Below are 25,227 nucleotides of genomic sequence, written 5' to 3' on the forward strand. Positions count from 1 at the left end.
GAGGGAAGAAAAAGACGATAAAGGACAAACTGCTAAATGTTTCCGACAGTAGAGGCATTTGGCGAAATTAAAAAGGCGCAGGTTCGGTCGCTGTCGAAGAGCCAAATTACGGTTTTGCCCCTCTAGGTTAACGCGGTGCGGACTTGCCCGTTGCGACTGGTGGCGGGCGGGAATTTGGGAGAAAGGCTGGGGGTAGGATTGGAAATGCAGAGGGATATGATGGGGGTGTGGGTTTTCTAGCAGATTTTTCAGACGGTCGCAGTTGTGGACGCAGACGAACGAACGGTCCATATTTCGTGATGAATGAGAGGGTTTGATTTGTACGTGAGTCGCTTACACCTTAAATTGGGGTGGAAAATTTGATCAGGCAAGTTGGGGAATTTGGGATGTGCAATTTGAAAGAGTTTGGTCTGGGGTAAGTTCATGAACATATGCATCCATGGTTAGGTAGCTGGAGCTCCCACCAGAGTCGGTTCTTTATCATTCGATCCGTCTCAGGATCGTCGAGAGAGATCTGCTTGTGTGGGTCCGTCGACGTAAAAGGAGGAAATTGCAACGTGCTACTGAACTCATTAACATTTTCTGTACCTTTTTATATCATTCATTGCATCACTCGTCTGATAATCATCGGATGAGTTTGAAATTTTGTAATAATCAATCGACATGATTAACAGTATGTCAGAAGATATATCTGAGACTCATTAACAATGACTGGTATTTTTTCGGTTACAATGGAGGTCCGTGGGTCTAGTATATTGAAATAGAAATCTTAAATATCTAATAAAGAGACACAGGTAATCCCACTGAATATTAAACTTGAAATTTATTGATCATCCGACGAAAGGTGCATCATTATATTATTCCCTCTCTCGATCCGAGGACTGGTTTTTAAAGGGAAATATGTGCTGATTCATGAGTACGATAAATCACCGTTAAAAGTTTTTTTTTAATAAGTGCTGCTTTATTAATCATCAAAAGTTTATTTACAGTGTGTACCACAAATCCAAAATTAATCCCTAAACAGCTGCAAAACCATCATCGTTAAATATTTCTCGTCAGTAACATTTCTTCCCTTTTTTTTTTGGTTAAAAGCTTCATACATCCTTTTATTGGACTTTCTACGTCCCATACCAAGTTCCATATATCTCATTGGTAAGAAAAACAATGCACCACTTAAACAAATGTGGGTATATCTCGTGGCTAAGGCATGCAACATGCAAGAGGATTTGTTAAACTACAATTTCTTATTCCTTTTTTGTTTCCTTCTTATTTTACCTTTTCCTTCTCTGGCAAAGCCATCTTCTAATATATTTTTTTCCATAGGTATCTTCTAAATTCTTTCTATAGAAAAGAAAAGGAATTCTCCAAATGTTTAATGAGCTTCATTAGCACAAAATATTATTTTGAGGAGGAAAGAAATTACAATATTAATTAGACAGGGTTAGGACAACATTAAAAACAAAACAAAAATGAAAAGAGGAAAAGAACAAAAATATGGCTGCAAAAACTTCAAGCAACAAACAACTGAGTGGCCTCAGGCCAGTTCATGCCCCGGTCACACCTTGGAGTGACTTGGGAATTTCGTCCCAAGTTTCATCAACCGTCTCCCTGAAAAAAAAAACATTAATTTAATTTTGATCATATTAATTTAATTTATAATCACATCAATTTCGTCATTGATCATATTAATTTTGCCCTTAGTCACATCAATTTAATCACTCCGCTTAGTCACATCAATTCAATCATTCATTGATCACATCATTTTAGTCATTGTCAATATCAATTTTTTACATAAAAAATGTCACTCTAGAATTCTTCATTCTTTTTTACTGCTTTTGTTTTGGAGCCAACTTTGAAGCATTTGTTCTTATTGCTCGAACTTCCGATTTTCGTGTTCTTTGTGGCTATAGAAAACTTATACATAATACTACTATTTAGGATCAAGTTTGGAGTTGAAAAACAAAGAAACAAGTTAGAAAAATGCGCTTGAAATTTGATTTTCACTCACAAAGCAAAAACTTCAAATAGGAATATCTCTCAAACCGTGTAACGAAATTACGAGCTTTCAAGTGCAGTAATTTCCTTACAATATGAGGAATCTGTCTATATAATTTTTTTAGATTATATTAACTCTATAAGATTTTGTTCCCTTGTTTTAGAGAGAAAAAAAATTATGGGTCATTATTGACAAATTCTTATAAAGTCAATATTGATCCAAAAATTTATATAGACAGATTCCTCATATCGTAAGGATGCTACAACACTTGACGGCTCATAATTTCGTTGCACGGTTTGAGATATATGGCTCTCCGAAATTTCTGATATGTGAGTGAAAATCGAATTTCAACCGTATTTTTCTAACTTGTTTCTTTGCTTTTTGGCTCGAAACTTGATCCTAAATAGTAGTGTTATGTATAAGCTTTCCATAGCCACTAAGAACACGAGAATTGGAGGTCTGAGCAACGATAACGAATGTTCCAAAATTAGCTTAGAGACAAGAGTAGTAAAAAGGATGGAGAAGACAGAGAAACCTTTTTTATGCAAAGAATTAATGTTGATAAGGATCAAAATATTGTGATCAATGAAGGATGAATTGATGTAATCAAGTGGAGGGAATAAATTGATGTGATCAAGGACAGAATTGATGTACACAATGACGGAATTGATGTGACCAATGACGAAATTAAGGTGACATTTTTTCAAAAACCCTATTGATGTAACTTGTATAAGTCACAGACGAAATTGATCGTTTACTCGCACACCATGGAAGGATCTAGTTGGACTTATGCTTCTTGTTATTGTCCTTCCATATATACATTTATATATATATATATATATATAACATTTACGTGGAATTAATTTGCGCATTTTATTTATCATGTAAAAAACATTCATTCTATTAATTTATTTCTTTTATCAGCGTGGAAATTAATTTGAGTATTTTATTTCCAATTGAATGTGTAGTACCAAACTTTCTTCTTGTAATATTAATGAAATCCATATCAGTTCCACTTTCCTCCGGGGCCTTGATGGGAGAAAGTGAAACCTAAAATCGGGATGAAAAACGAATAAGCGAATAGATCAATTATTTTCAATTGATAGTTACACATGAAAAATTATCGTGACGCGGACAAGTACTACTCTGGCTGGAATATGTTAGTGGTTTATTTTAGGTGGAGGCTTCTTCTTAGCTACTTAATCGAATTGGATCAGGGAATGTTTGCGTTTAGTTATCCAATTCTTAAGGTATAAAATTATTATATTTGGTAATTGAGAATCCACCAACTATTGATGGTTAACATCAAGGTAGTTGATCGATATTAAATAGAAGGTATTGTCATTTGGTAGAAGTTGAGATTTCTGTCAATTCGAACCCAGAGGATAGGAGATAAGCTCGAGAAGATGCCAGAAAGGGGCATCTAAACCAGTGGCTCGAGGACAACAAAGTTTGCCATTAAATTACATGTTGCTACCTACGATCGATCATTCACTTGAGTCTTTTTCATCACGTGATGTAATTCCATTTTTTGGTGTATTAAGGACAGAGCAATTGAGGAAATAATGATAATAATAATAAGAGCTTCTAGGAATTTTTTTTCTTTTAATCGTCTATTTTTTTATGGGATTTCATCTTAGTGGCATATATGGTAATCAATAAAGAAAGACAATTATTTTAAAAGATTTGCTCTTTAATATAGATAGGCATTCATTTTAACATGTTCTCCACAATATATATAATTCACTTTTTTTTCTTTTATATTATTTCCATCTAATCAAAGGGGGGGACATTATTCACGACAAGGTCTAAGCTAAGGTTCCACTTCTTGCTTTATTTGACCCAGGACCGTTTGTTGTCCATTTTTTTTTCCTTTCCTCAAGGAAAATATCGAGGGAATTCAATAATTTGTTAATGCAGCATTAGAACATTCATCCTTAAAAAAGAAAGTAAAAAAGCAAGTAACGGTGGTGTCTTGTCACATATTTTCACCAACTTGAACCTCCCAAGAAAAGAACGTGGGGTTCCATTACAATTTTTGTTGTACCAGCAAATTTAAAAGCCATCCAGAGTTTCAATTTCAAATAAACATAGTTGATTGCAAGTTTCGATACAATAGACTATGTTCATTTGGACTCCTCGCTAAAGATATCATCCGACATCGAATAATTTTTCATGATATTATGATAATTATCAATATGCAAACCATAGATAATTTTTTATATCATTAACAGATAAATGAATGAATGTAAGAATATCAAGTACGAATGTATTACATGATACCATAAGTAGTCATAAGTTTAAATATATCATTTGGCCATATATAAGAAGTATTAAATTTTTTCAGTTATAAAGAACGTTCATTGATCTTATATGAGGAATGTAGAAAATCTAATTAATGAGTATATATAATTTTATGATGAGAATCAAATTTAAATGGTAAAAAATCAGGCGAAAGCATGTCTCTCTCCCTCTCTAAAAATTGGATCTTTCCTTCCTCAAAGGAATTGAGGGTCTCTAGGGTTTTTGTCTATTTTAGCATATTTTCCTCTTCCCTGCGTCCCATGCACATATCTCTATGAGATTAATGTGATATGCTGCCCCAGCATTTACATGTTTCACATCTTCAAGTTATTACATATATATGTAGAAACGCAAATATATATTCCATGAAAGTCAGACGCCATGAGCTTTGACTTGATACTATGCTTTTGATTTGCTCTCTCTCTCTCTCTCTCTCTAATAGAATGTAATTGATAATTTGTGATATTATATTATTGGCCATGTGTTTTCGCAGAAACTAGCCAGAGGGAAGGTTCATACTGTGCGGCCGTGGCAGAAACTCATTTATAAATATTCTCCAAGGGGGAAAAAACACATTTCATTTGTTCATGTGAGGAAAAAAAAACAGAGAGAGAGAATCCGACCAGAGAAAAAAAGTAGCCAGAAAAAGACCTCTTGTTTATTTAAATAATATTTATCATCACCGCCTTTGAATTTCGCACATTTGAGGATGTAAAATATATATAATTTGATTAATTCCCTCTATGGGATTCAAGATCGGGGCTTCTCAATCCTCATAAATTAGAGCTTCTGTCAAGCGAAGGATATTTCCACTTTCTATAACAACTACTATCAGCGTTGATATGCGAAATTATAAGTAATTAATAACGAATCATGTGCGATAAACATATAGATATGGCTTTAGCAATGCGAATCAATGTACAGTAGATATTCTTTTTCTTTTTTCTTTATTGAAAAAATAATATAATTTTTTTCTGAGAATTTATTATCAAGAAGCATAGTCAAATGAACTATATATATATGCATATGCATAAATGGAAATTAAAATTCATCCTTGAACCTGGTTATTGGTGAACGAAAATGACCCATTTCGTTTCATAACAAAAATCATATATGATTAAGAATTTAACAGGACCCAACAACTCTAGCTAGGGTTTCCAAATTCTTGCATAAAAATGTAAAATACTCACTTGGTTGGCGCGAAATCTAATATCACTGTGTGTAGTGTAGGTGGAGTCCTACCTTCGCTCCACTATTCGGTTGTTCTTTTTTACTTTTTTTTGTCAGAATATATAAATTAAGAATTTGCTAATACTAATGATTCATTATTTCATTACAACTTGCCATCGATCCCATGATTTAAATATTTTATCTTGCCAATATGTATATACATGGACGAAAAAGACCCTAACACGGTACCTGAGCCTTTGTTTCCATGCTAACGAGCATGAAAATTTTCCCGTGTCGACACTGTGAAAAATGGACCCTTTTAACTTTGAGAGAGGATGTACGGTAATAGTGACATGATTACATCGAAACTGAGGATGTGCATGGATACCTTGTATATTCGGAAATGGTTAAAACCTACCCGTTATGGTATAGTCTGAGTAACTTTAATTGAAAATATAGTAGGATTTAGGTAATAATTTGAGAAATCAATGAAAATAGGTTCCGGTGCGATGTAGTAGCTACAGAATCTTAAGGAGAGTTTATTTGTTTTGTCTACTAAGAAGAACTATATCATCCTTTTTATTGCTAATAGCTACATAATTTTTAATTGCGTATTTGGTTTGTCTATTTATAATCCTAAAAATAACTACATAATCATTTATTTTACGTGATTGTGAATGAGATCTTTTCGATTTTAGTTATTTATTTCATTTATTATGCTTGAAGAGAAAAAAAAATTTATAGGTTCCAATATGGTACTCAGAACTTGTAGTATAATTCAGATTTCGGATAGGTTTCAGTTTCAGGTTCCAACACGGTATGGTCCGATTTTAAGATCTTGAAACCTTATTCCCTATAGGGTAAGGCCCAGGTATTGTGAAAAAAAAGGGTATCTGGACCCGCACATTCCTAATCGAAAAGCAGATAGAGTGGGGATGAGAGTTTTAAGAAATTGCACACACTGTTCCTTGAGAAACAATTAATATACATATCTCTGTTTTTTACTTTTTTCTTTTTTGCTTCTTTGTTAAATATATGATTATCTAATTATAACGAAATCCACCTTTTTTTTTGTGAAGGGAAATATTCTATTAAAGCACAATCATAATATACATTAGATTGCCAGCGACCACTTGAGGGTGGATTTTCAAAATATAAAATGTCTTAACAAGTATCACGACCAAATCGCACAAGGGCATTTGCCACCTTGTTCCCTTCATGGTTGTTTTCTTTATGTACATTCCCTCTTTTCTTTATTGGCAAATTAAGAATTAGTGTCCCCCAGCCAACATTGTAAATATGGAATATAGTAGCTAATTAGATTCACCAAAGCATTGGTATATTGATTTGGAATAATTCTAACTGATACGGTGATGGTACAAGTTATTTAATTAGCAACAATTGAATTAACCTACTACGAATTACAGGTTGATGCTTCGGTGTCAACATAAGAGAACTACATAATTAATCATTTAGCTCGATAACAGATTCTTTTTTTTTTTGGTCTCCTGATGCTGTTCTTAATTAAACATATATATATGCAATTAAGTGGCAAATATAAAATAGAAAAAAAAAACTTGGGCATTCTTCGGTCTCGAGTAAAGAGAATGGGTTATACATCAATTGGTGGTTCATAAAACAATTCAACGTTTACAATACGTACGTCGACCATGTGTAGAAATGGGGTAAAATGCCCTTAATTATATATGATCAATAAACAAATCCTTTGCCATAGATATTATCCCTCGGTTTCTCAGCTATTAATGTTCCGTTTGGAAATAAAGGTAAATTTAAATGAATTTCACTCTATTTTTTTCTCAATTCAACGGTACAATTATTACCTTTTTTAAAATATTTTTTTCAATTTAATAATAAATTCTCCCACATACATTTTTTTATCTATTATTACAATTAATTTTTTAATACTAAATTTTTTGAATTATTTATTATTTTTCTTTCAATTCAACGACACAATCATTATTTTTTCATCTCATTCTTCAATTTAATAATAAATTTTCTTAACTATTTTTGTCTTCATCCCGTGAAATCAAACTAAATCAAACTCTACTCTTTTACCAAACGAAACATAAATTGACATATTTTTCCATGATATATATATATATATATATGTGTGTGTTGATGGACATAACATACATATATAATACTCTTTTTTTTTGGTAAACTGAAAGTAGTATTATATAAAACGAAATTAGTCTCCCACCATATCGGTGGTATAGTCATGTACAAATCTAGAAGAAGTAGTCCCCGTTACATAATATGTCACTAGAGCAGCCACATTTGATGATGGATTTTCAAAATACAAAATGTCTTAACAGGTATTACCATCAAATCGCACAAGGGCATTTGCCACCTTGTTCCCTTCATGATATACGTGCTTCACCCGAAGATTCCGGAAGTGTCTCCCGAACTCCCTACAATCATCAATAAGAGGTTTAAGTAACAAATTATCTTGAGAGGACCCCCAGATTAGGTCCAAGACCACTTTGGCATCGAGCTCAACCCAAAGTGACTGGATACCCAGGGCTCTAGCCATAACTAGCCCCTCACGGATCGTCCACAATTCAGCCCCAAGGCTGTTGGTTGTTCCTAGAAACCGAGCAAAGCTTTGAATCCAACAGCCTAGCCCATTCTCAAAACCCCTCTAGCCCCAGGCTTGCTCGGGTTCCCTTGACTCATCAGTATGGAGCTTTATCCACCCCGAGGGCGGTGAAGTCCGACCAACATTCACTGGATGAGTAGCCCGAGTATCCGTGCTTAGGAGGAGTGCTTGGAACTCTACTTATCTACTAAGACAAAGATTAGGAAAATTTGTGGAGATTGAAGCCCTTTGAAATATGGCTTCATTCCGATTCTTCCAAATAAGCACTCGTGGGAAAACAATGAACCATTTGACATTATGCTCATGGCTTTCATAAGCCTGACAATTTATCTTAATCCAATCATATATGGACAATTTGAAAGTGCCTCGCTTGGAAAGAGAGATTTCCAAAGAATTCCATAACTCCAATCACTACCGAGCATTCTCTGAGAACGTGAGAGACATCCTCAATATGGTCGTGACAAATTGAGGAAGTAGGAGTGGTGTTCATGTCCCTATAGTGCAACAGGCTCGCAGTAATAATTTTCTCAAGACAACAGAACCATAGAAATTTAATAATCCTCGGGTGTGATGGAGTTTTCCAAAGCCACTACCACTCCTTATTAGTGGCCTTTGGATCTCGCCCATAAACCAGTTCATAAGATGATTTGGTGTTAAAGCAGCCATTACTCGAGTATTTCTAAACGCGAGTATCCATAGAATGGTTTCCAATGGATCCTGGGACACTATGGAGGACATCACGGATCGAGTATGGGATATATAATATTGTTTTTGAATATATAGATGATGTGCTATCAATATATATTGTATTATATATATATATATATATGACATAATAGCTTCTTCTTTTTTTTGAGTGTGCACTTATATTTAAAAATTCAATAGGGCCCCGATCAATTCAATTAAACTGGATTGGTCCATTAAAGGGTAAAATTCTATTAGCGTGGATTTTCTCTATTCATAAAACTCGAACTGAAAATCTTTCTTGATGAAAATAAACATCGAATCGTTCAATAAACTCACTTTCGTTGACATAGTAGTCTTTTCTTTTCATCTTCAAAGTGAAATGTCCATGAGGTCTCCAGTAGATAAAATATCCACTATATATATATATATATATAACTGAGAAATATATGTCTTTTGGCTTTTCTGAAAAGCTGTCCCCGCAACTGCGCAAAATTAGCTGAGCAGAGCGCCATGGAATGGAATTTCAAAGGCCAAATTGAGAACTTGGCCGGATTGGAATACAATGGAGCATTGAAGGGCTGGCTTGGCTGATCATTCTATATGTACTATCTCCATGATTCTTTATATCTATCGCCCCACTCTCAAAAGCAAAAGGCACACGACTTTAATAAGAACTTCTATTATGCATGTAGGCCACTCGACCCAGAGTCAGTTGTTCTATTATGACGCGAGTAAGATAAAAACAAAAAACAAAAAATAAAAAAAGGGTTCAAACGGGTCTGATTGATCATGCAGACGACGACATTTACACGTTCTATATATATTGTACAAATGGTATAATCCTGATGAAGTTCATTCTCGATCCAGTGCATGCATGTTATGCGATCCAGGTTCCCTCTTGCACATGAATAATCAGGGAAAGACACAATGTAGATAATCGATAATTGATTTTTTTTTTCTTTTTGGGAATGAGAATTCGGGTTGGATCAGTCGCGTGACCAGAAGTCTTATTGACGATGAATTGCCACACGTAAGGTAACTAATAACGAGTTAAAACTCAAAAAAGGAAAAGTAGGCTTTGGCTAGTAGCATCTTAGTGCTCGAGATGCCAGACCTCGAGTGGGATATTCTGAGAACGGCAGAGATTTGGAGCACCAAATTGCTTTTTTTTTTTTTTTGTAGAGAAAATGTGATGTGATGAAACGAAAGACTTTTTTTTTTTTCTTTTTTCTTTTTTTTGATATTGCAGAGGAAGGAATATATGGTTCTGCTCTAATTGGAACGAACCAATCTGATGAGCACCAACGTCCCATCAAGACGGACCGTCCTCGACCTCGACCTCGACCTCGACCTCGTCCTCGTATCCTATGCTCACTTTCTCATTTTAGGAAATTTCATTGGCCCATTGATAATATGTGAGTTGACTCTTCTGGGCCGCAGTCCCAGCCCAAGATTACCCCTTTCTTATCGGCCCGTTGCTATGATGAGTTGGGCCATTGATCTGATGAGTCCATACTTGACCACGTGCAACGATGTAAGTGATGCACATGTCCAAGGATTTCTAACCGACAAGTCCATTACACATATATCATCATAATAGTATATACATATAGGACTTAAATTAAATATAGGAATGGTGCATTAATAAATGCACCCAACTAACGATAACATTAAGCTGACAGTAAATGATCACTTCCTAGCTAATTAATACTTCCTAATAACTCTCATTGATTTGTCAATGTTGTCTATTAATTATAAGGCGTGCGTGATGGTTCGCCCGACGTGCTCGGCCGAAGCTGGATGCGCCGGTGGTGGCAGCGGACGGGATCTGGAGTGGAAGGCTTAGGCTTAGGGTTTCAGGGAGCAGGGGGATAGAGACTTGGATACAACGCGGCTTTATGATGATTCAGTTTGAAAGCTCCCATGCCAGGTTGATTGATATCAATACATGCATATATATAATATAAATATATAGCTGCTTTTTATTTATAATATCCAATATATCATATGGCATTGTACTCTTATCACCTTTTAAAGTCTATCGTAGATCCGACGATCCTTTCCTCATCCAAACCCAAACACTCGTCATTTAAAATGAAAATGATGATATTGAACAAACAAAATAAAAGAAACGTCAGTAAAAATAAACTCTAATTTATCCCATGCTGAAATAGTTAGTTAAATTATTAATTTGCTATTGCATTAGTTTAGCTTCTGAGAGATCACTTAATAGAACTCTCTCTCTCGGCATCCATTAGTTAGCTCTGAAGAGATAAAAAGCAGACATGCCATTGCTAGGAATAGAGCGGCTAAGCTCGATCGAGCAGTTCATGGTGATCAATATTAATGGTTATACCCAAGTTTATATTAGAAAGGGGGTCGATCGAATTCGCCGTTGTGAGTGGATGGTTATTATATACTGACTCTCTCAAGAGCAGTAAAGAATCTAGTTAAAACTTGATAGATATACTCTTTATCTTACTTGATATACCATATTGTTAAGATTCATTGCCCATGAACATGATTACGAAGCGTAATTTAGTGACACTCAATAATTAATTGCAACAATCATGTCGTCGAGCAAGTACTAGAGTTATATAAGATAGATTAGGTAAGTTAATGAACATGACCATAGGCATTCGTACGAGTAGCTCCAATGTCATGTTAAGGGCTTAATATCAATGCATATGGGACGACGTCATTGTACTTATAACAATCAAGCTCTGCCCCGCAAGCCCTTCTCTCTCTCTCTCTTTTTGGGGCCGAATTATGATAAGCTTTTATTGCATCATTATTTCATTACTAATTCCAAATTCAAACATAGTGGAGGTTAATTAAGGACTGGCGGAAAAATGAAATTAGTTCATTCTTTTTAAGATGATATAAAATCTTCAATATGCAGGGCCGCAATATCATATATGTTTCTTATATAACATCAATGTTTCAGTTAAATCGTATAAGATCCCCAAAGAATGTGACATGGATCGAGTCTCCTCTGTTGCGATGCACTCAGAGAGAAGGTAGCCGGATCAGATGATTTAAGAAAAAAAAAAAAAGAAGAAGATAACGAGGAACTTTTTATTCAGACCAATCAGTTTAAAGATAACATAGAAATTACTGCGTGGACTAGGTTGAAGGGCAAATTGTGATTTTGGCATATGTTATACAAATTGAGGAGAAAAGGAAATAAATTTTTTTATGTATGTGGGGGAGTGTGTGCATGTGTTAAGGTGAGAATCCCATTGGTGAGAATGGAAATTAGAATTTCTTAGTCTAGAATCAACGTCTTGAACGCTTGTACTAAAACCCCTTCCTTAAGGCGTGCTATAATAACTTAGACAATTAAGAAAGAACTTACATTTATTTTGGCTACACAATCAATGAATGTCCATTGATGATAAAAACGGATACAAATGAAAACGTCCAAAGGGTACATTACAGAGACAGAAAAATAATGCAGATCCATCAAGCTGTAAAGGAAAATTATATTCGACCGAAGCACATAAGATAGAAACATATACAATTATAAAAATCCTTTAAGTTGTTGTAGTTTGTCCGAAGATTAGAAAGAGGAGGCAGAAGAGGGGAAAAGGGGAGGAGTCACCAAGAACGAAGATAGAGGAATGCCCTGGCTTCCCGACCCCGGTGTTGTCAATGTCGGACGCACCTGTCTCCAGCCAGACACGCCGGTGAAGTGCAGGTGGAGCTAGAGATCTACTGTTTACAAAGAGGGAAAATATTTTTTAGCATGGAAAAAACTGACATTTAAAGAAAGACATCATAAAAAGAGGGCGATTAACTTCAAGTAAGATAGTGCATTGGGGACTAACAGGGTATGTAAAATTTCATTGATGAATTTAACCAAAAAAAAAAATCATTAATGAAAACCAAATATAGGTTTGAACCTCTTAGTTTTAGTTCTAGGACCAAATTTTCTTACGCGGTCCTTCTACGTTGACACGGGGTCAGCGTGGGTCAACGTGATAGCCGTGTGTGCGCGCCTGAGTCTCGCACCGGGCACTCTTATTGGGCGACTGTGGCACACGGGTCACACTTATCGAAAGTCATATTAGAAATTCTCTTTTTCAATATGAACTCTGGTATTCAAAAGTTTAATTGGACCCGACTAATTCAATTGAGCCAGATCGGCCAACTAAGTCTTATTAGGAGTTCTCTTAGTTATGATGAATCTGGAGTTGAGATTTGGCATTTAGTATATTATTATTGTTTTACATATATACATACATGCCCAAAATTATTTAAAATATATTGTTGATAAATATATAAAACTCGTCCGTGAGAATTTCCGGTCGAGTACATGTGTTTTTCCAAACCCAAGAGAGTGGCTCCAAGCAAAATCAGAGTAAATAGAATATTTTTCTAATTTTTACATAAGATATTATTGATTACAAAATATTTAATTTAAAATACAAAATATTTAATTTTAAAAATAAAATTTAAAAATTACAGATTTATTAATTTAAAAATAATGAATATTTTTGTGAAAAGATATCTATATAATGGAATAATTTGGAACTTTTTAGGAGATTTTATGATCTATATATATATATGATAATCTTAAATTCTTTGTTTAAGATAAAAATGTAATATCTAATCATATAAATATATATAACTATCAAAATAAGTATATATTAACATATGGTTATTTATTATAAAAATGTTTTAATATATGGTCACGCTCATTATCTCTAATATAGGTTAATCTTCGAATTTTAAAAAATTGAATGAATATTTTTATTAGAATTTGATATAATATAATATTTTTGAAACTTTTTAGAGGATTTTATCATCTAAATAATATTTGATAATCTTGAATTTTTTTATGTTAAAATAATATATATCAAATCGGTATTAATATTGAAATAAGCATATATTTATATATACGAATAACTATATTTTTACTTATTTTATTAGTAAATTTAGTTAACAACAATCATGTGTCTAATATGTCTTATTGATATACATAACTATATATTGTTATTTATTTTATTATTTAAAATTAGCATATGTATATATGATATATAATTCAATTAACAATAAGAAAAAAATCACTTTTTATCCCGTGCAACACGTGAGTTTGACGACTAGTTAATTATATCTTAGTTTCATGTAAATTATTTGATTTTGGCCCAGAGAGAATCTAATTAATCCCTCACCAACAACTGTTCTCCTCATGTCATCTCTCATCTCATGCAATGCATGGTTTTTGCATGAACACATTACGTGCGTCAATTAATTTAGAGCGCGATTTCTATATCACACCATAAAATATAATATTGAAAGTCGAGTATTAGTTTCATTGTAACAGTGGATTGATCTAGTCCTGCAATAAATTATGTCCCTTTTATGTTCATTATCAGTTTTTATTTTCTTATACATCTTTCATGCACAATGGTAAATCATAGCAAGATTTGTGCTTGAAAGTGAAGTTTCGGTTCGCTTCAGATATTATGATCTGAATCAGTGATTCAATTTTGATGATCCTTAGCTAAGATTCGGATATCAAGTGACGAAAGAAAGAATTGCACAGAAACGAAATTTAGGGCTAGTTCCATTGAGGGACCTTACGTATCGCGTTGAACACGAACACGAACACGAACGCTAGAGGAGGAAGAAATTTCTAATTAGGAGATCGTATTTCGATGGTTTGGCGAGGGAAGCCCATGTGACGACTTTACGAGAAGTCAACAGCTTCGGAAGCCCCAGCTGGTCTGGGCCGGAATATTTAGCGGAACCTTCATTTAGGCCCAAGTAGAAGTCTGGTCAGATTGGGTTGTTGCTGAGCTGACATGAGGAGCAGAATTGGACCGTGATGCTGAAGAAGGCCCATTAGATAAACCGGCTAGAACCAACTTGGGCCTGTTGGGGCCCAAATGCTTGTGCGTTTGTGGGAACTAATTGACATATAGGATCCAAATTACCGATCATTTCACACTGAGAGTATTTTATCCCTTAATGTGTCAACTTGACTGTACTGAATTAGTCAAAATCCATTATAATTTCGGATACCAGGATTCACACCACCCTATTGAGCAATATTACTTGAGCAACCTAATATATCAAGTAAGATAATAAGTGCTAGTGCATGTAATTTCAAGGAGCTCCGAAGCTAGTCACCCACTATAAATACCATTCGGCACGTCGCAATGGTATCTTCATTCAGAGTCTCTCATACAACGTAATTACCACCTGCTCACTAGCTGTGAGTCGATCGAGTATGAAATTCACGATATTTGTAGTAGTGGCACGTCTTTTTCTCATCAGTTTAGAAGCTCATGTATTGATGGATATTGGACAGAATAAATTACGTGGTGTTTGATAAATTAAGTGATTAAAAATTGAGCACTTAATCAATTAAAGAAAGAAATCTATAGAAAGAGTGTAGGAATGATGTGGATGAGAAAATGTTTTGTGAGGGAAAGATGGCTCAAATAAGTGAAAATGACTTATTTCATTAAGTCAAATTTTTTTACTTTCTTATTAAGTGAATTTTGATTAATCATTAAATAGATAAGACCATTATCTTTAATATTTTCCATTCTCTCTTATTCATTTTCCCATATAATTAACTTGTAACTAACTTTTAAGCACTTGTTGATTCTGTTAAGGCGATACGCTACTTTTGGAGGTCCAGGTGAAGGGGGGATGACGCCGCCGCCCCTGTGCTGTGTTCCTAAGTGAACATTACTAGAGCTACTATAATGTTGGATCACATAAATAAAATATAATAATGTCCTGAAATGAAATTATTTTTACTGCTTTATTTTCTATCTATTTTATATTTATCATCGATTTTTATTTTTTATACATGTTTCGTGAGTTTTTAATTAGCAGATTATAGGACATATTATGAATAAGAAAATTCATGATGATTTACCGTTTGATCATTTGGCTGCAACTTATGTACATGACACCTTGTGATTGGTTGAGGGCGTGACTCGTACATATATTTGGCAGTTTAATTATATTAATGTAAATATATCTATATCATTAGTGAAACTAGCAAAGGTTGCACCTGAACTATGCACGAGATACAAAAGATGTTAAAGAATATGAAAAAAGACGAATGCAATATCGAATTATTAATTAAATGTTTGAAGTATTGTAAACTAAGCAAATGTTTTCTTTTTTCGATAATAAAAGAAGCTCATGAGCATAATACAAATATTGAAAATAAAGCGAAATAAAAAGACATATTAGTTCCACTAAAGAGGATCAAACGGAAGATGCTTGATTCTGGTTGACATCTTGTGTCATTGTGCTAAAATCTATTCCTTTATCAAGCGATGACTTAATAATAGTGAACAAAACAGATTGGAGTATATATCAAATACATGCATAATAGATCTCATGCAGTGTTGTTTTGTTTATTTTATCTTCTATATTATTTTTAAATATTATCTTCACTAAGGGATTAAGATGAATTTTCTTAATTCATAAAACTCGAATTCGAAATTTTATTTAAGTAGAACAAATGTTGAATCACTTAAATCAACTCACGTTAATGACCTCGGTGATTTGATTACTTAAGGGTGGCTCGTAAATATATATATATATATATCTAATTGTAAATAGATTAAAGGGGATTTCGTTAATGGCATGACCCTCGTCCTAACAAGTCATAGATTCAATTTTAGTAGGAATCCCCACGTCACTTTTAACTTACATTTTTTTTTTCTTTCTCTATTCGATTCTATATCATTGTCTCATTCGTAATCGGACGGGTTAGATTTGTGGAGCACTGTGTGCCCCCGGTAGGCCTCCCCTCGCCGAAAAATCCTCATCTCGTCATCATTTCTGCCGCTTTTTTTAATTCAAAAAAATTATACGGGATGGGAATTTTTTTTAAAAAAATTTTAAAAAGGCACTTAATTAATGGTTTGATTATTTAGTTAAATTATAAATTCAATTTTCAGGTCTTTTCCTCACTGATCTCCTTCTTCCCCCTTCCTCTCTGCAAAGCAAATCTCACTTCAGCTCAGACTCTCTCTCTCTCTCTCTCTCTCTCTATACATCAAATCTCGAGCTTGCGGTCGGAATGGCTGGTTACAGAGCGGAGGACGACTACGACTACCTCTTCAAGGTGGTCCTCATCGGCGACTCCGGCGTCGGCAAGTCCAACCTCCTCTCCCGCTTCACCAAGAACGAGTTCAACCTCGAGTCCAAGTCCACCATTGGCGTCGAGTTCGCCACCCGCACCCTCACCGTCGACGGCAAGGTCATTAAGGCTCAGATTTGGGATACCGCCGGTCAAGAGAGGTCCGTTGGTTTTCTCCTCCATTTCTTTCTTTTTTCTTATCCCAGATGCAGCCTGTTCGTTCCTCTATTGAAGTTTGCGCTCACAATGCTTGTTTGATTGAAACTACGAAGTCAAAATCATATTAGAAAGTTGCCTTATTCATCTCGAAGTTTGTATTCTTCTACTTAAAGCTGGACTCATAGATTAGATAAGATTCATGCTGTCTAGAACGTGTAAGTCCATTAAGGCTGTGAATTTGCTATCAGGAATGGCTTTATAGATGAATGCTTTGTGAAGTGCAATCCGATTGCATGCCCTGATAGAATATAATCCGCGACCTGGTCAGATGTTTTTGGATATGTTTCTTCATAAGTTTAGGTTTACATCTATTGGGATGTACAAAATTTTCTGAATGATAATATTATTAACGATCAAAGAAATAGTAACCTGACCTTTTAACTATAAACTTTTGATAGCTCTCTCTCATATTTGCACCGGAACACTGGATCATCGCCTGATTCCCCTCGCATATAGACGCTTCTGCATATGTGGACTATGGTACTGGTCAATGTGCAAGTCATGGCACGAATGTGTCTATTTTGAATAGTCATATATGTATTTTGATGTGTAGGTGAAAGTCAGGTCAAGTATTGGTGTCTTTTCTCTTTTCAAAGTACGTAGTCTGCTCACTGTTGCGTCTAATGCTGCACTTCTGCTCCACCGTAGTATTTGATTTACTTGGATTAATCATAAGTAAGTTTTGCCGTGTCATGTAACTTGTCTTTAGGACAATTGCTCTTCCTTTCTTCATTCGGGCTTTGGCAATAACTGTTCTTCCTGACTCATCCTGATCTTCCTTTGCATGACCACTTTAGTTTTTAGGGAAATTGAAGTATTGGTATTCTTTGGCCAGGAAGTTGCAAGAACATTATCCTTCTATGATTAGTCCTTACATACAGGTGGTGATGAAAGTACACAAAGCAACTTCTTGAGGTCAAGATATAAGCTAATTAACATCTTGCTTGCGTTATTAATGTAGCATGGAAATATAAATTAATTAGTTATAGTTGATTCCATAATCACCTAGCAGATGATAGTCAAGTCAACCGAGACTTACTATATATAAGTATTGCTTCAAAGGGAAAGGTTTGAACTCACTCTTTTCCTGCCTAAGGACGCCTTCTCTCTTTCTAGTCTCTCTCTCTCTCTCTCTCTCTCTCTCACACACACACATGCGCGCGCGCACGCATACATTACATTTATCGGATTATTCTCCATCTCAGCCGTTTTCAATATCCGGCCCTGCCACACCACCACCACCCTGAGGTCCAGCCTCACCAGTTACTAGCTATGGCTTAACATTAAGGGCTCTGACATCGTCTTATAAATTATTATGGCTTCAGGAAAATTTGTTTCACATTCTTGCTATATGATGTTGTAGGAAGATTGGGAATTACTGTATAGGAGATGGTAATGTTATTTGGAACTGATCCCAAACGCTGCAGCTATGAACCTACGCACAGGGCCTCTTTGTTTTTCTGGACTATGTTTTTTAGGTCTTGAATGCTTTTGTTTGGGTAGCTAGCCTTTGGGCTGCTTGCAATATTTTGGTTGAGTGATTATGATAAATGGAGTGCGCTGATATCGACCAAAAAAATTTGAACTTTGATGTTTGGTGGACCTCTATTTATACTTTTCTGCTATGAAATAATATGGCTCACTCCTGACTGGATAGAGGACGGACAATTTTAGGGCTAATAAGTAATGACTACAATTACAAGTTACCAAGCATATTTCTACTGGTTTTCTTCACAAGATATTGTTCTCCTTTTCTATTTCCATTGTATAAAGCTGATACCAGTATGGTTCATCTGGTATGATGGAATAACATTGTCATGGAGGAAAGAATAGCTTACAGGTATAGCTAGTTTTGCGGACCACATTCTTTCTCCATAGTGTAGCAGATGAAACAGGCCAAGTGATAGTGTCCCTTGGTAACATCTCCCAAGTCACATCTCTCGTTATGCTATTCAGCTTGAATTTATTTGTTCTGATAATTGATTCCTTTGTGAGCTTACACAAATTCAACTGTTTTCAGATACCGAGCAATCACTAGCGCATATTACCGTGGGGCCGTGGGTGCGCTCCTTGTCTATGATGTGACTCGCCACGCAACCTTTGAGAATGTGGACAGGTGGCTCAACGAATTGAGGAATCACACCGATCCAAACATTGTGGTATTGCTTGTTGGGAACAAGTCCGACCTGCGCCACCTCACTGCAGTCCCCACAGAGGATGGGACCTCCTATGCAGAGCGGGAGTCCCTCTACTTCATGGAGACCTCCGCCCTTGAAGCAACTAATGTGGAGAAAGCATTTGCTGAAGTTCTCACTCAGATTTACCGAGTTGTGAGCAAGAAATCAGTTGAGAGTGATGACGGGTCTGCCCCTAGTGTCCCATCCAAGGGTGAGAAAATTAACATCAAGGATGATGTGTCAGCTATGAAGAAGGTCGGTTGCTGCTCGAGCTGAAGATTTGTTTTGTTGCAAGAATTAAATTCAAGCTGCTTCTGTATCATCAACCATCATTCCTTTTAATGAAAGCCTATAGGGCCCTAAGAAGAATTACTCTCGAGAACAGAACTATAGGAAAAGCGAATTTGACAACTAAACATATTATTTCGGGGATGATGATGTTGTTTTTGTGTAGTTAAGGAGCAGAGAGAGCATTGTCTTCTCTGCTCATGAATAGTTTTTGACTTGCAATATTAATCCGCTCGCTTTCTGTTATGGAGCTCTAGTTCTTTTTGTCTGTGTATCTGATCCGTGTCAATTTTGTATATGTTTGTATCTATTTATATATATATATATATATGTATATGTATGTATGTTTTACATTAACAGAAAGAAGTCACTGAGATATGCTTTTATTACCTCTACTATTATCTGACGGCCTTTATACCTTTCTCAGTTTCCAAATACATAGCGGTACAAAACCGTGAACAAGTCCACCGAGAAAATGAACCTGAACAAGACCATTCCCACCCTGGTTATCGCAAGAAAACAGCTTACTGCAATGATATGTTCTCGTGGTTGAGGATTCAAGGATCATGGATCGAACAGACCGACAACCTTGCAAAGTCCTGCGTTCCTGAAGAAGCCTCTTTCACCGCCTGTTTTCAGTAGAGTCGGTGGGATTGGGCAGGCAGTTGGTTGTTGGAAAGATCTAGTATGTCGAGCTTCAGGGAAGATAGACTGTCTGGTATATGATCCGACAGCTCATTGCTTGACAAGTTCAAACATGCCAAAGCAGGAAGCAGCCCCAGAGATGATGGAATCTCGCCCGAAAGAGAGTGTTGGGTATCCCTCCAATTTGGAGGAAGTTGGGCTCAAATTATATTGGGCTTTTATCGGGCTTTAATAGGCCCAAGAACCCATTTTTGTTAGGGTTTATTCTTCAGCAAATCAGCTGAGGTATAAAAGCAGCAGCAGACTGCAGTAGCAGCAGAGGGTAGACAGCAGCGGCAGAGGAGCTGCAAGCAGCAAAACAGCACAAAGAACAAAGGAAGAGCAGAGCCGAATTCTGCTCAACAGGGGCAGCGCGCAGCTGGAGATCAAACCTCGATCGGGACATCAAACGAACTCCGATTGGGACGAAATTTTGACAGCAGCTTCACAACACGTGGGGCTAACTTCTGAACGGTCAGAATTTCTATTCGAGCTCTGTAGGTGCTGTTTCAGCTGATTTTGTGAACCACCCGGTGTGGGTGACGAATTTAGTATTTGGGTGATCCAAGAGAGTGTTTCTCTTGAGTTTGGTGATCCAAGGGTTTACCCTTGATGAAAGACATTGTATAATCTTCATAGTGGATCGTTGATTCGGAGTTGGTCCCGTGGTTTTTCCCCACATTGGGGTTTTCCACGTAAAATTCTTGGTGTTGTTTTACTTTACTGCTTGTTGGTTGATTTGATTAGTTCCTATCTCGATTACACTAGAAGGGGAGGAAGATTAATCGCTGCGTTATTGTTTGGTTGAGTACATCCCTAACCCCAACAAGTGGTATCAGAGCCTCGGGTTAGAGAAGTTTTGAGTTTTTCGGTGTTTTCGAGATGGAGGAGTCTACAGGATCTATGTTCAAGTTGAATGCAACCAACTACTCTATATGGAAGTCTCGGATGGAGGATCTTCTATTTTGCAGGGATTTGTACGATCCTATTGAAGGGGATTCCGCGAAACCCAAAGATAAGGATGACAAGGCTTGGGAACGCACAAATCGGAAGACTATTGGTTTGATTCGGCAGTGGATAGACAATAGTATTTATCATCATGTTGCTCAGGAGACAAATGCGAAAGCTTTGTGGGATAAATTGACAAATCTCTATGCGAGGAAGACACCACAAAATAAGGCATTCCTCGTGAAGAAGCTGGTTCATCTTCGTTTCCAGGATGGAGGTGATATGGCTGCGCACATGAGTAATTTCCAGGATATTATTAACCAGTTGACGAACCTGGAGATAATATTACCCGATGAGTTGCAGGCCTGTCTACTTTTAGGGACTCTACCGGATAATTGGGACACACTTGTGGTTGCATTAAGCAATTCTGCGCCAAACGGGAAGCTATCGTTGGCTACGGTGACAGACAGTTTATTTAATGAGGAGACTAGAAGGAAAGGCACGGGAATTTCCATTCAGTCTGAAGCTTTGGTTACTGAACAACGGGGGAGAAGTCAAAGCAGAAATTTCTCTTCCAAGCATAGTAACTCACGTGGCAAATCGAGGGCAGATCAAAGTCGAAGACGAGGAAAGTGGTCACTTGCTATCACTGTGGAAAAGAGGGACACTACAAAAGGGAGTGTAGAGCTCTGAAGAAAAATCAGAATGGCAACGGTGAGAGCAAGAAGGAAGAAGGCACTACAGCAGTGGCATGTGATGGAGAGACCTACATCATTTGTGATGAAGCTTATGTGAATTTCACATGTCAGGACTCTACCTGGGTTGCAGATACAGGTGCCTCGTTTCATGTCACTCCTCATCGGGATTTCTTTTCATCTTACACTACCGGGGACTATGGTTATGTGAGAATGGGGAATGGACAATCATGCAAGATTGTCGGTATTGGTGATGTCTGTCTAGAGACCGAGCTTGGCTGCAAGTTGTTTTTGAAGAAGGTGAGGCATGTTCCAGAAATTCGCCTTAACCTAATCTCGACGGGTCAACTTGATGATGAAGGCTACAGTAATGAATTCAGCAATGGGAGATGGAAGCTCTCCAAGGGTTCGTTGATTGTGGCACGGGGTCAGAAGACCGACACTCTCTACAGGCTGCGTGCCAGACACAATTCCGGTCAAATTAATGTTGCTGAGGATTATCCTATCGAGCTATGGCACAGGAGACTCGGACATATCAGTGAGAAAGGTATTCAAATTCTTGCTAGAAAGCAGTCTTTGCCCATTAAAGGTATGCACTTGAGCACCTGTGATCACTGTTTAGCTGGTAAGCAGAGGAGAGTTTCTTTTGTTAGAAGTCGTCCCTCTAGATGCCATCATATACTTGATCTTGTGCATACAGATGTTTGTTTTATGTCGGATAGATCTCTTGGTGGTGCTCTCTATTTTGTGACATTTATAGATGATCACACCAGGAAAGTTTGGGCTTACCCTATGAGAACTAAAGATCAGGTGACTGAGATTTTCAAGAACTTCCATGTAGCAGTGGAAAGAGAAACAGGCATGAAGCTGAAATGTGTCAGAGCTGATAATGGTGGTGAGTATAGAGGTCCTTTCGAGAACTATTGCAGGACTCACGGTATCAAACTTGAGAAGACGGTACCGAAGACACCACAACAGAACGGGCTTGCAGAGAGGATGAACCGCACAATTGTTGAGAGAGTTCGTTGTATGCTTTCTCAAGCGAAACTGTCTAAGCCTTTCTGGGGCGAGGCAATGAGGTCAGCGGTTGATCTTATTAATCTTACACCGTCAGTTGCACTTGATGGAGATGTACCCCAGCAGGTGTGGACCGGCAAGAAAGTATCATACAAGCATCTCAGAGTATTCGGGTGCAGGGCATCTGTTCACATTCCTCGAGATGAAAGATCAAAACTTGATGCCAAGGCAAAACAGTGCATCTTCTTGGGTTATGCACATGAAGAGTTCGGGTACAGGCTTTGGGACCCTGATAGCAAGAAGATCATCAGGAGCAGGGATGTTGTCTTCTTTGAGGACCAGACAATCGAGGATTTGCAAAAGTTAGAGAAGGCCAGTGTAGGCAATCCTCACGATATCTCTATTCCTGTACCGGTTGATGTAGAGCATCCAATGGAAGAGGTACCTGGTGAGTATGAAGAAACCACGACTGGGGGTGAGATTCCTCAGGTAGATGATGATGTGACTACGGATGATACAGGCTCGCAGTTACAGTTAGAGCCTGCAGATCTACCTAGACAATCTGATAGAATAAGACGATCATCTACAAGATATCCGCCTCATGAATATGTGCTACTGACTGACGGGGGAGAACCTGAGTGCTATGATGAAGCTGTGGCACATGAGTACAAGGAGCACTGGTTGAAGGCGATGAATGAGGAGATGAACTCCTTGTCTGAAAATCACACGTATGACCTAGTGAAGCTACCGCAACGTAAGAGAGCATTGAAGAACAAATGGGTCTACAGGTTGAAGACAGAGAACTCGCGACCTCGATACAAAGCTCGGCTGGTAGTGAAAGGTTTCAACCAGAAGAAAGGAGTTGACTTCGAGGAGATCTTCTCGCCTGTTGTCAAGATGTCATCGATCCGAGTTGTTCTCGCACTGGCAGCTAGTCTGAACTTGGAGATCGAGCAGCTCGATGTAAAAACAGCTTTCCTGCATGGTGACTTGGAGGAAGAAATATATATGGAGCAGCCTGAAGGATTCCGAGTTAAAGGTAAGGAGCATTTGGTGTGCAGGCTGAGGAAGAGCTTGTATGGGCTTAAGCAAGCACCTCGGCAGTGGTATAAAAAGTTTGACTCTTTCATGTTGAGCCATGGCTACACACGGACAACTTCAGATCATTGTGTGTTCGTGAAACAATTCTCGAATGGTGATTTTATCATTTTACTGTTATATGTGGATGATATGCTACTTGTTGGTCATGATATGAGCAAGATTACAGAGTTGAAGAAGGAGCTCAACAAGTCCTTTGCCATGAAGGATTTGGGACCGGCAAAAGCAGATCCTTGGGATGCATATTTCTCGTGACAGATCAAGTGGAAAACTTTGGCTTTCTCAAGAGAAGTACATCGAGAAGATTTTGGATCGGTTCAACATGGGTAATGCTAAACCAGTTTCATCACCACTTGCTTCTCATTTCAAACTTAGCTCGAAGCAATGTCCTACAAGTGAGAAGGAGAAAGAAGAGATGAAGAAAGTTCCTTACTCATCAGCTGTAGGAAGTTTGATGTATGCCATGGTCTGTACAAGACCAGATATCGCTCATTCTGTTGGTGTGGTTAGTCGTTTTCTCTCCAATCCGGGGAAAGAGCATTGGAATGCAGTTAAGTGGATTCTGAGGTATCTCAGAGGAACATCCAAGGTGTGTTTACACTTTGGCACTGGTAAGCCGGAGTTAGTGGGCTACACGGATGCAGATATGGCAGGAGATATCGATTCCCGGAAATCCACTTCGGGATACTTGATGACTTTTGCAGGGGAGCTATCTCATGGCAATCAAGGCTTCAAAAGTGCATCGCTTTGTCTACAACGGAAGCCGAATACATTGCGGTGACCGAAGGTTGCAAGGAGATGTTGTGGTTGCAAAAGTTTTTGCAGGAGTTGAGCTTGAAGCAAGAAAGGTATGTTCTACACTGTGATAGTCAAAGCGCAATTCATCTTTGCAAGAATCCCACTTTCCATTCGAGGTCGAAGCATATCGATATCAAGCTTCATTGGATTAGAGATGTGTTGGAGTCCAAGCTGGTGAAGCTAGACAAAGTGCACACCGATGAGAATGGAGCTGATATGATGACAAAACCTCTCGCTAGGGAGAAACTTCATGTTTGCCGAAGTATAGCCGGTATGCTTGAAGCCTCCAAATAGTCGGGAGGGGGAGTTTGTTGGGTATCCCTCCAATTTGGAGGAAGTTGGGCTCAAATTATATTGGGCTTTTATCGGGCTTTAATAGGCCCAAGAACCCATTTTTGTTAGGGTTT

The 25,227-nt window shown here is 37.2% G+C and overlaps 1 protein-coding gene across 1 annotated transcript; it reads left to right on the forward strand.

Annotated features, from left to right (window-relative positions):
* Window positions 1-16,716: 16,716 nt before the first annotated feature.
* Window positions 16,717-19,856, forward strand: LOC116191961 (ras-related protein RABA1b-like). Its single transcript, XM_031520330.1, has 2 exons — window positions 16,717-17,057; window positions 19,136-19,856. Exons 1-2 carry the CDS (start codon window positions 16,837-16,839, stop codon window positions 19,566-19,568), a joined length of 654 nt encoding a protein of 217 aa, XP_031376190.1. The 5' UTR covers window positions 16,717-16,836; the 3' UTR covers window positions 19,569-19,856.
* Window positions 19,857-25,227: the final 5,371 nt, after the last annotated feature.

Source organism: Punica granatum, unplaced genomic scaffold (assembly GCF_007655135.1).
Source record: "Punica granatum isolate Tunisia-2019 unplaced genomic scaffold, ASM765513v2 Contig00638, whole genome shotgun sequence".
In the NCBI taxonomy this organism is placed as follows: Eukaryota; Viridiplantae; Streptophyta; class Magnoliopsida; order Myrtales; family Lythraceae; genus Punica; species Punica granatum.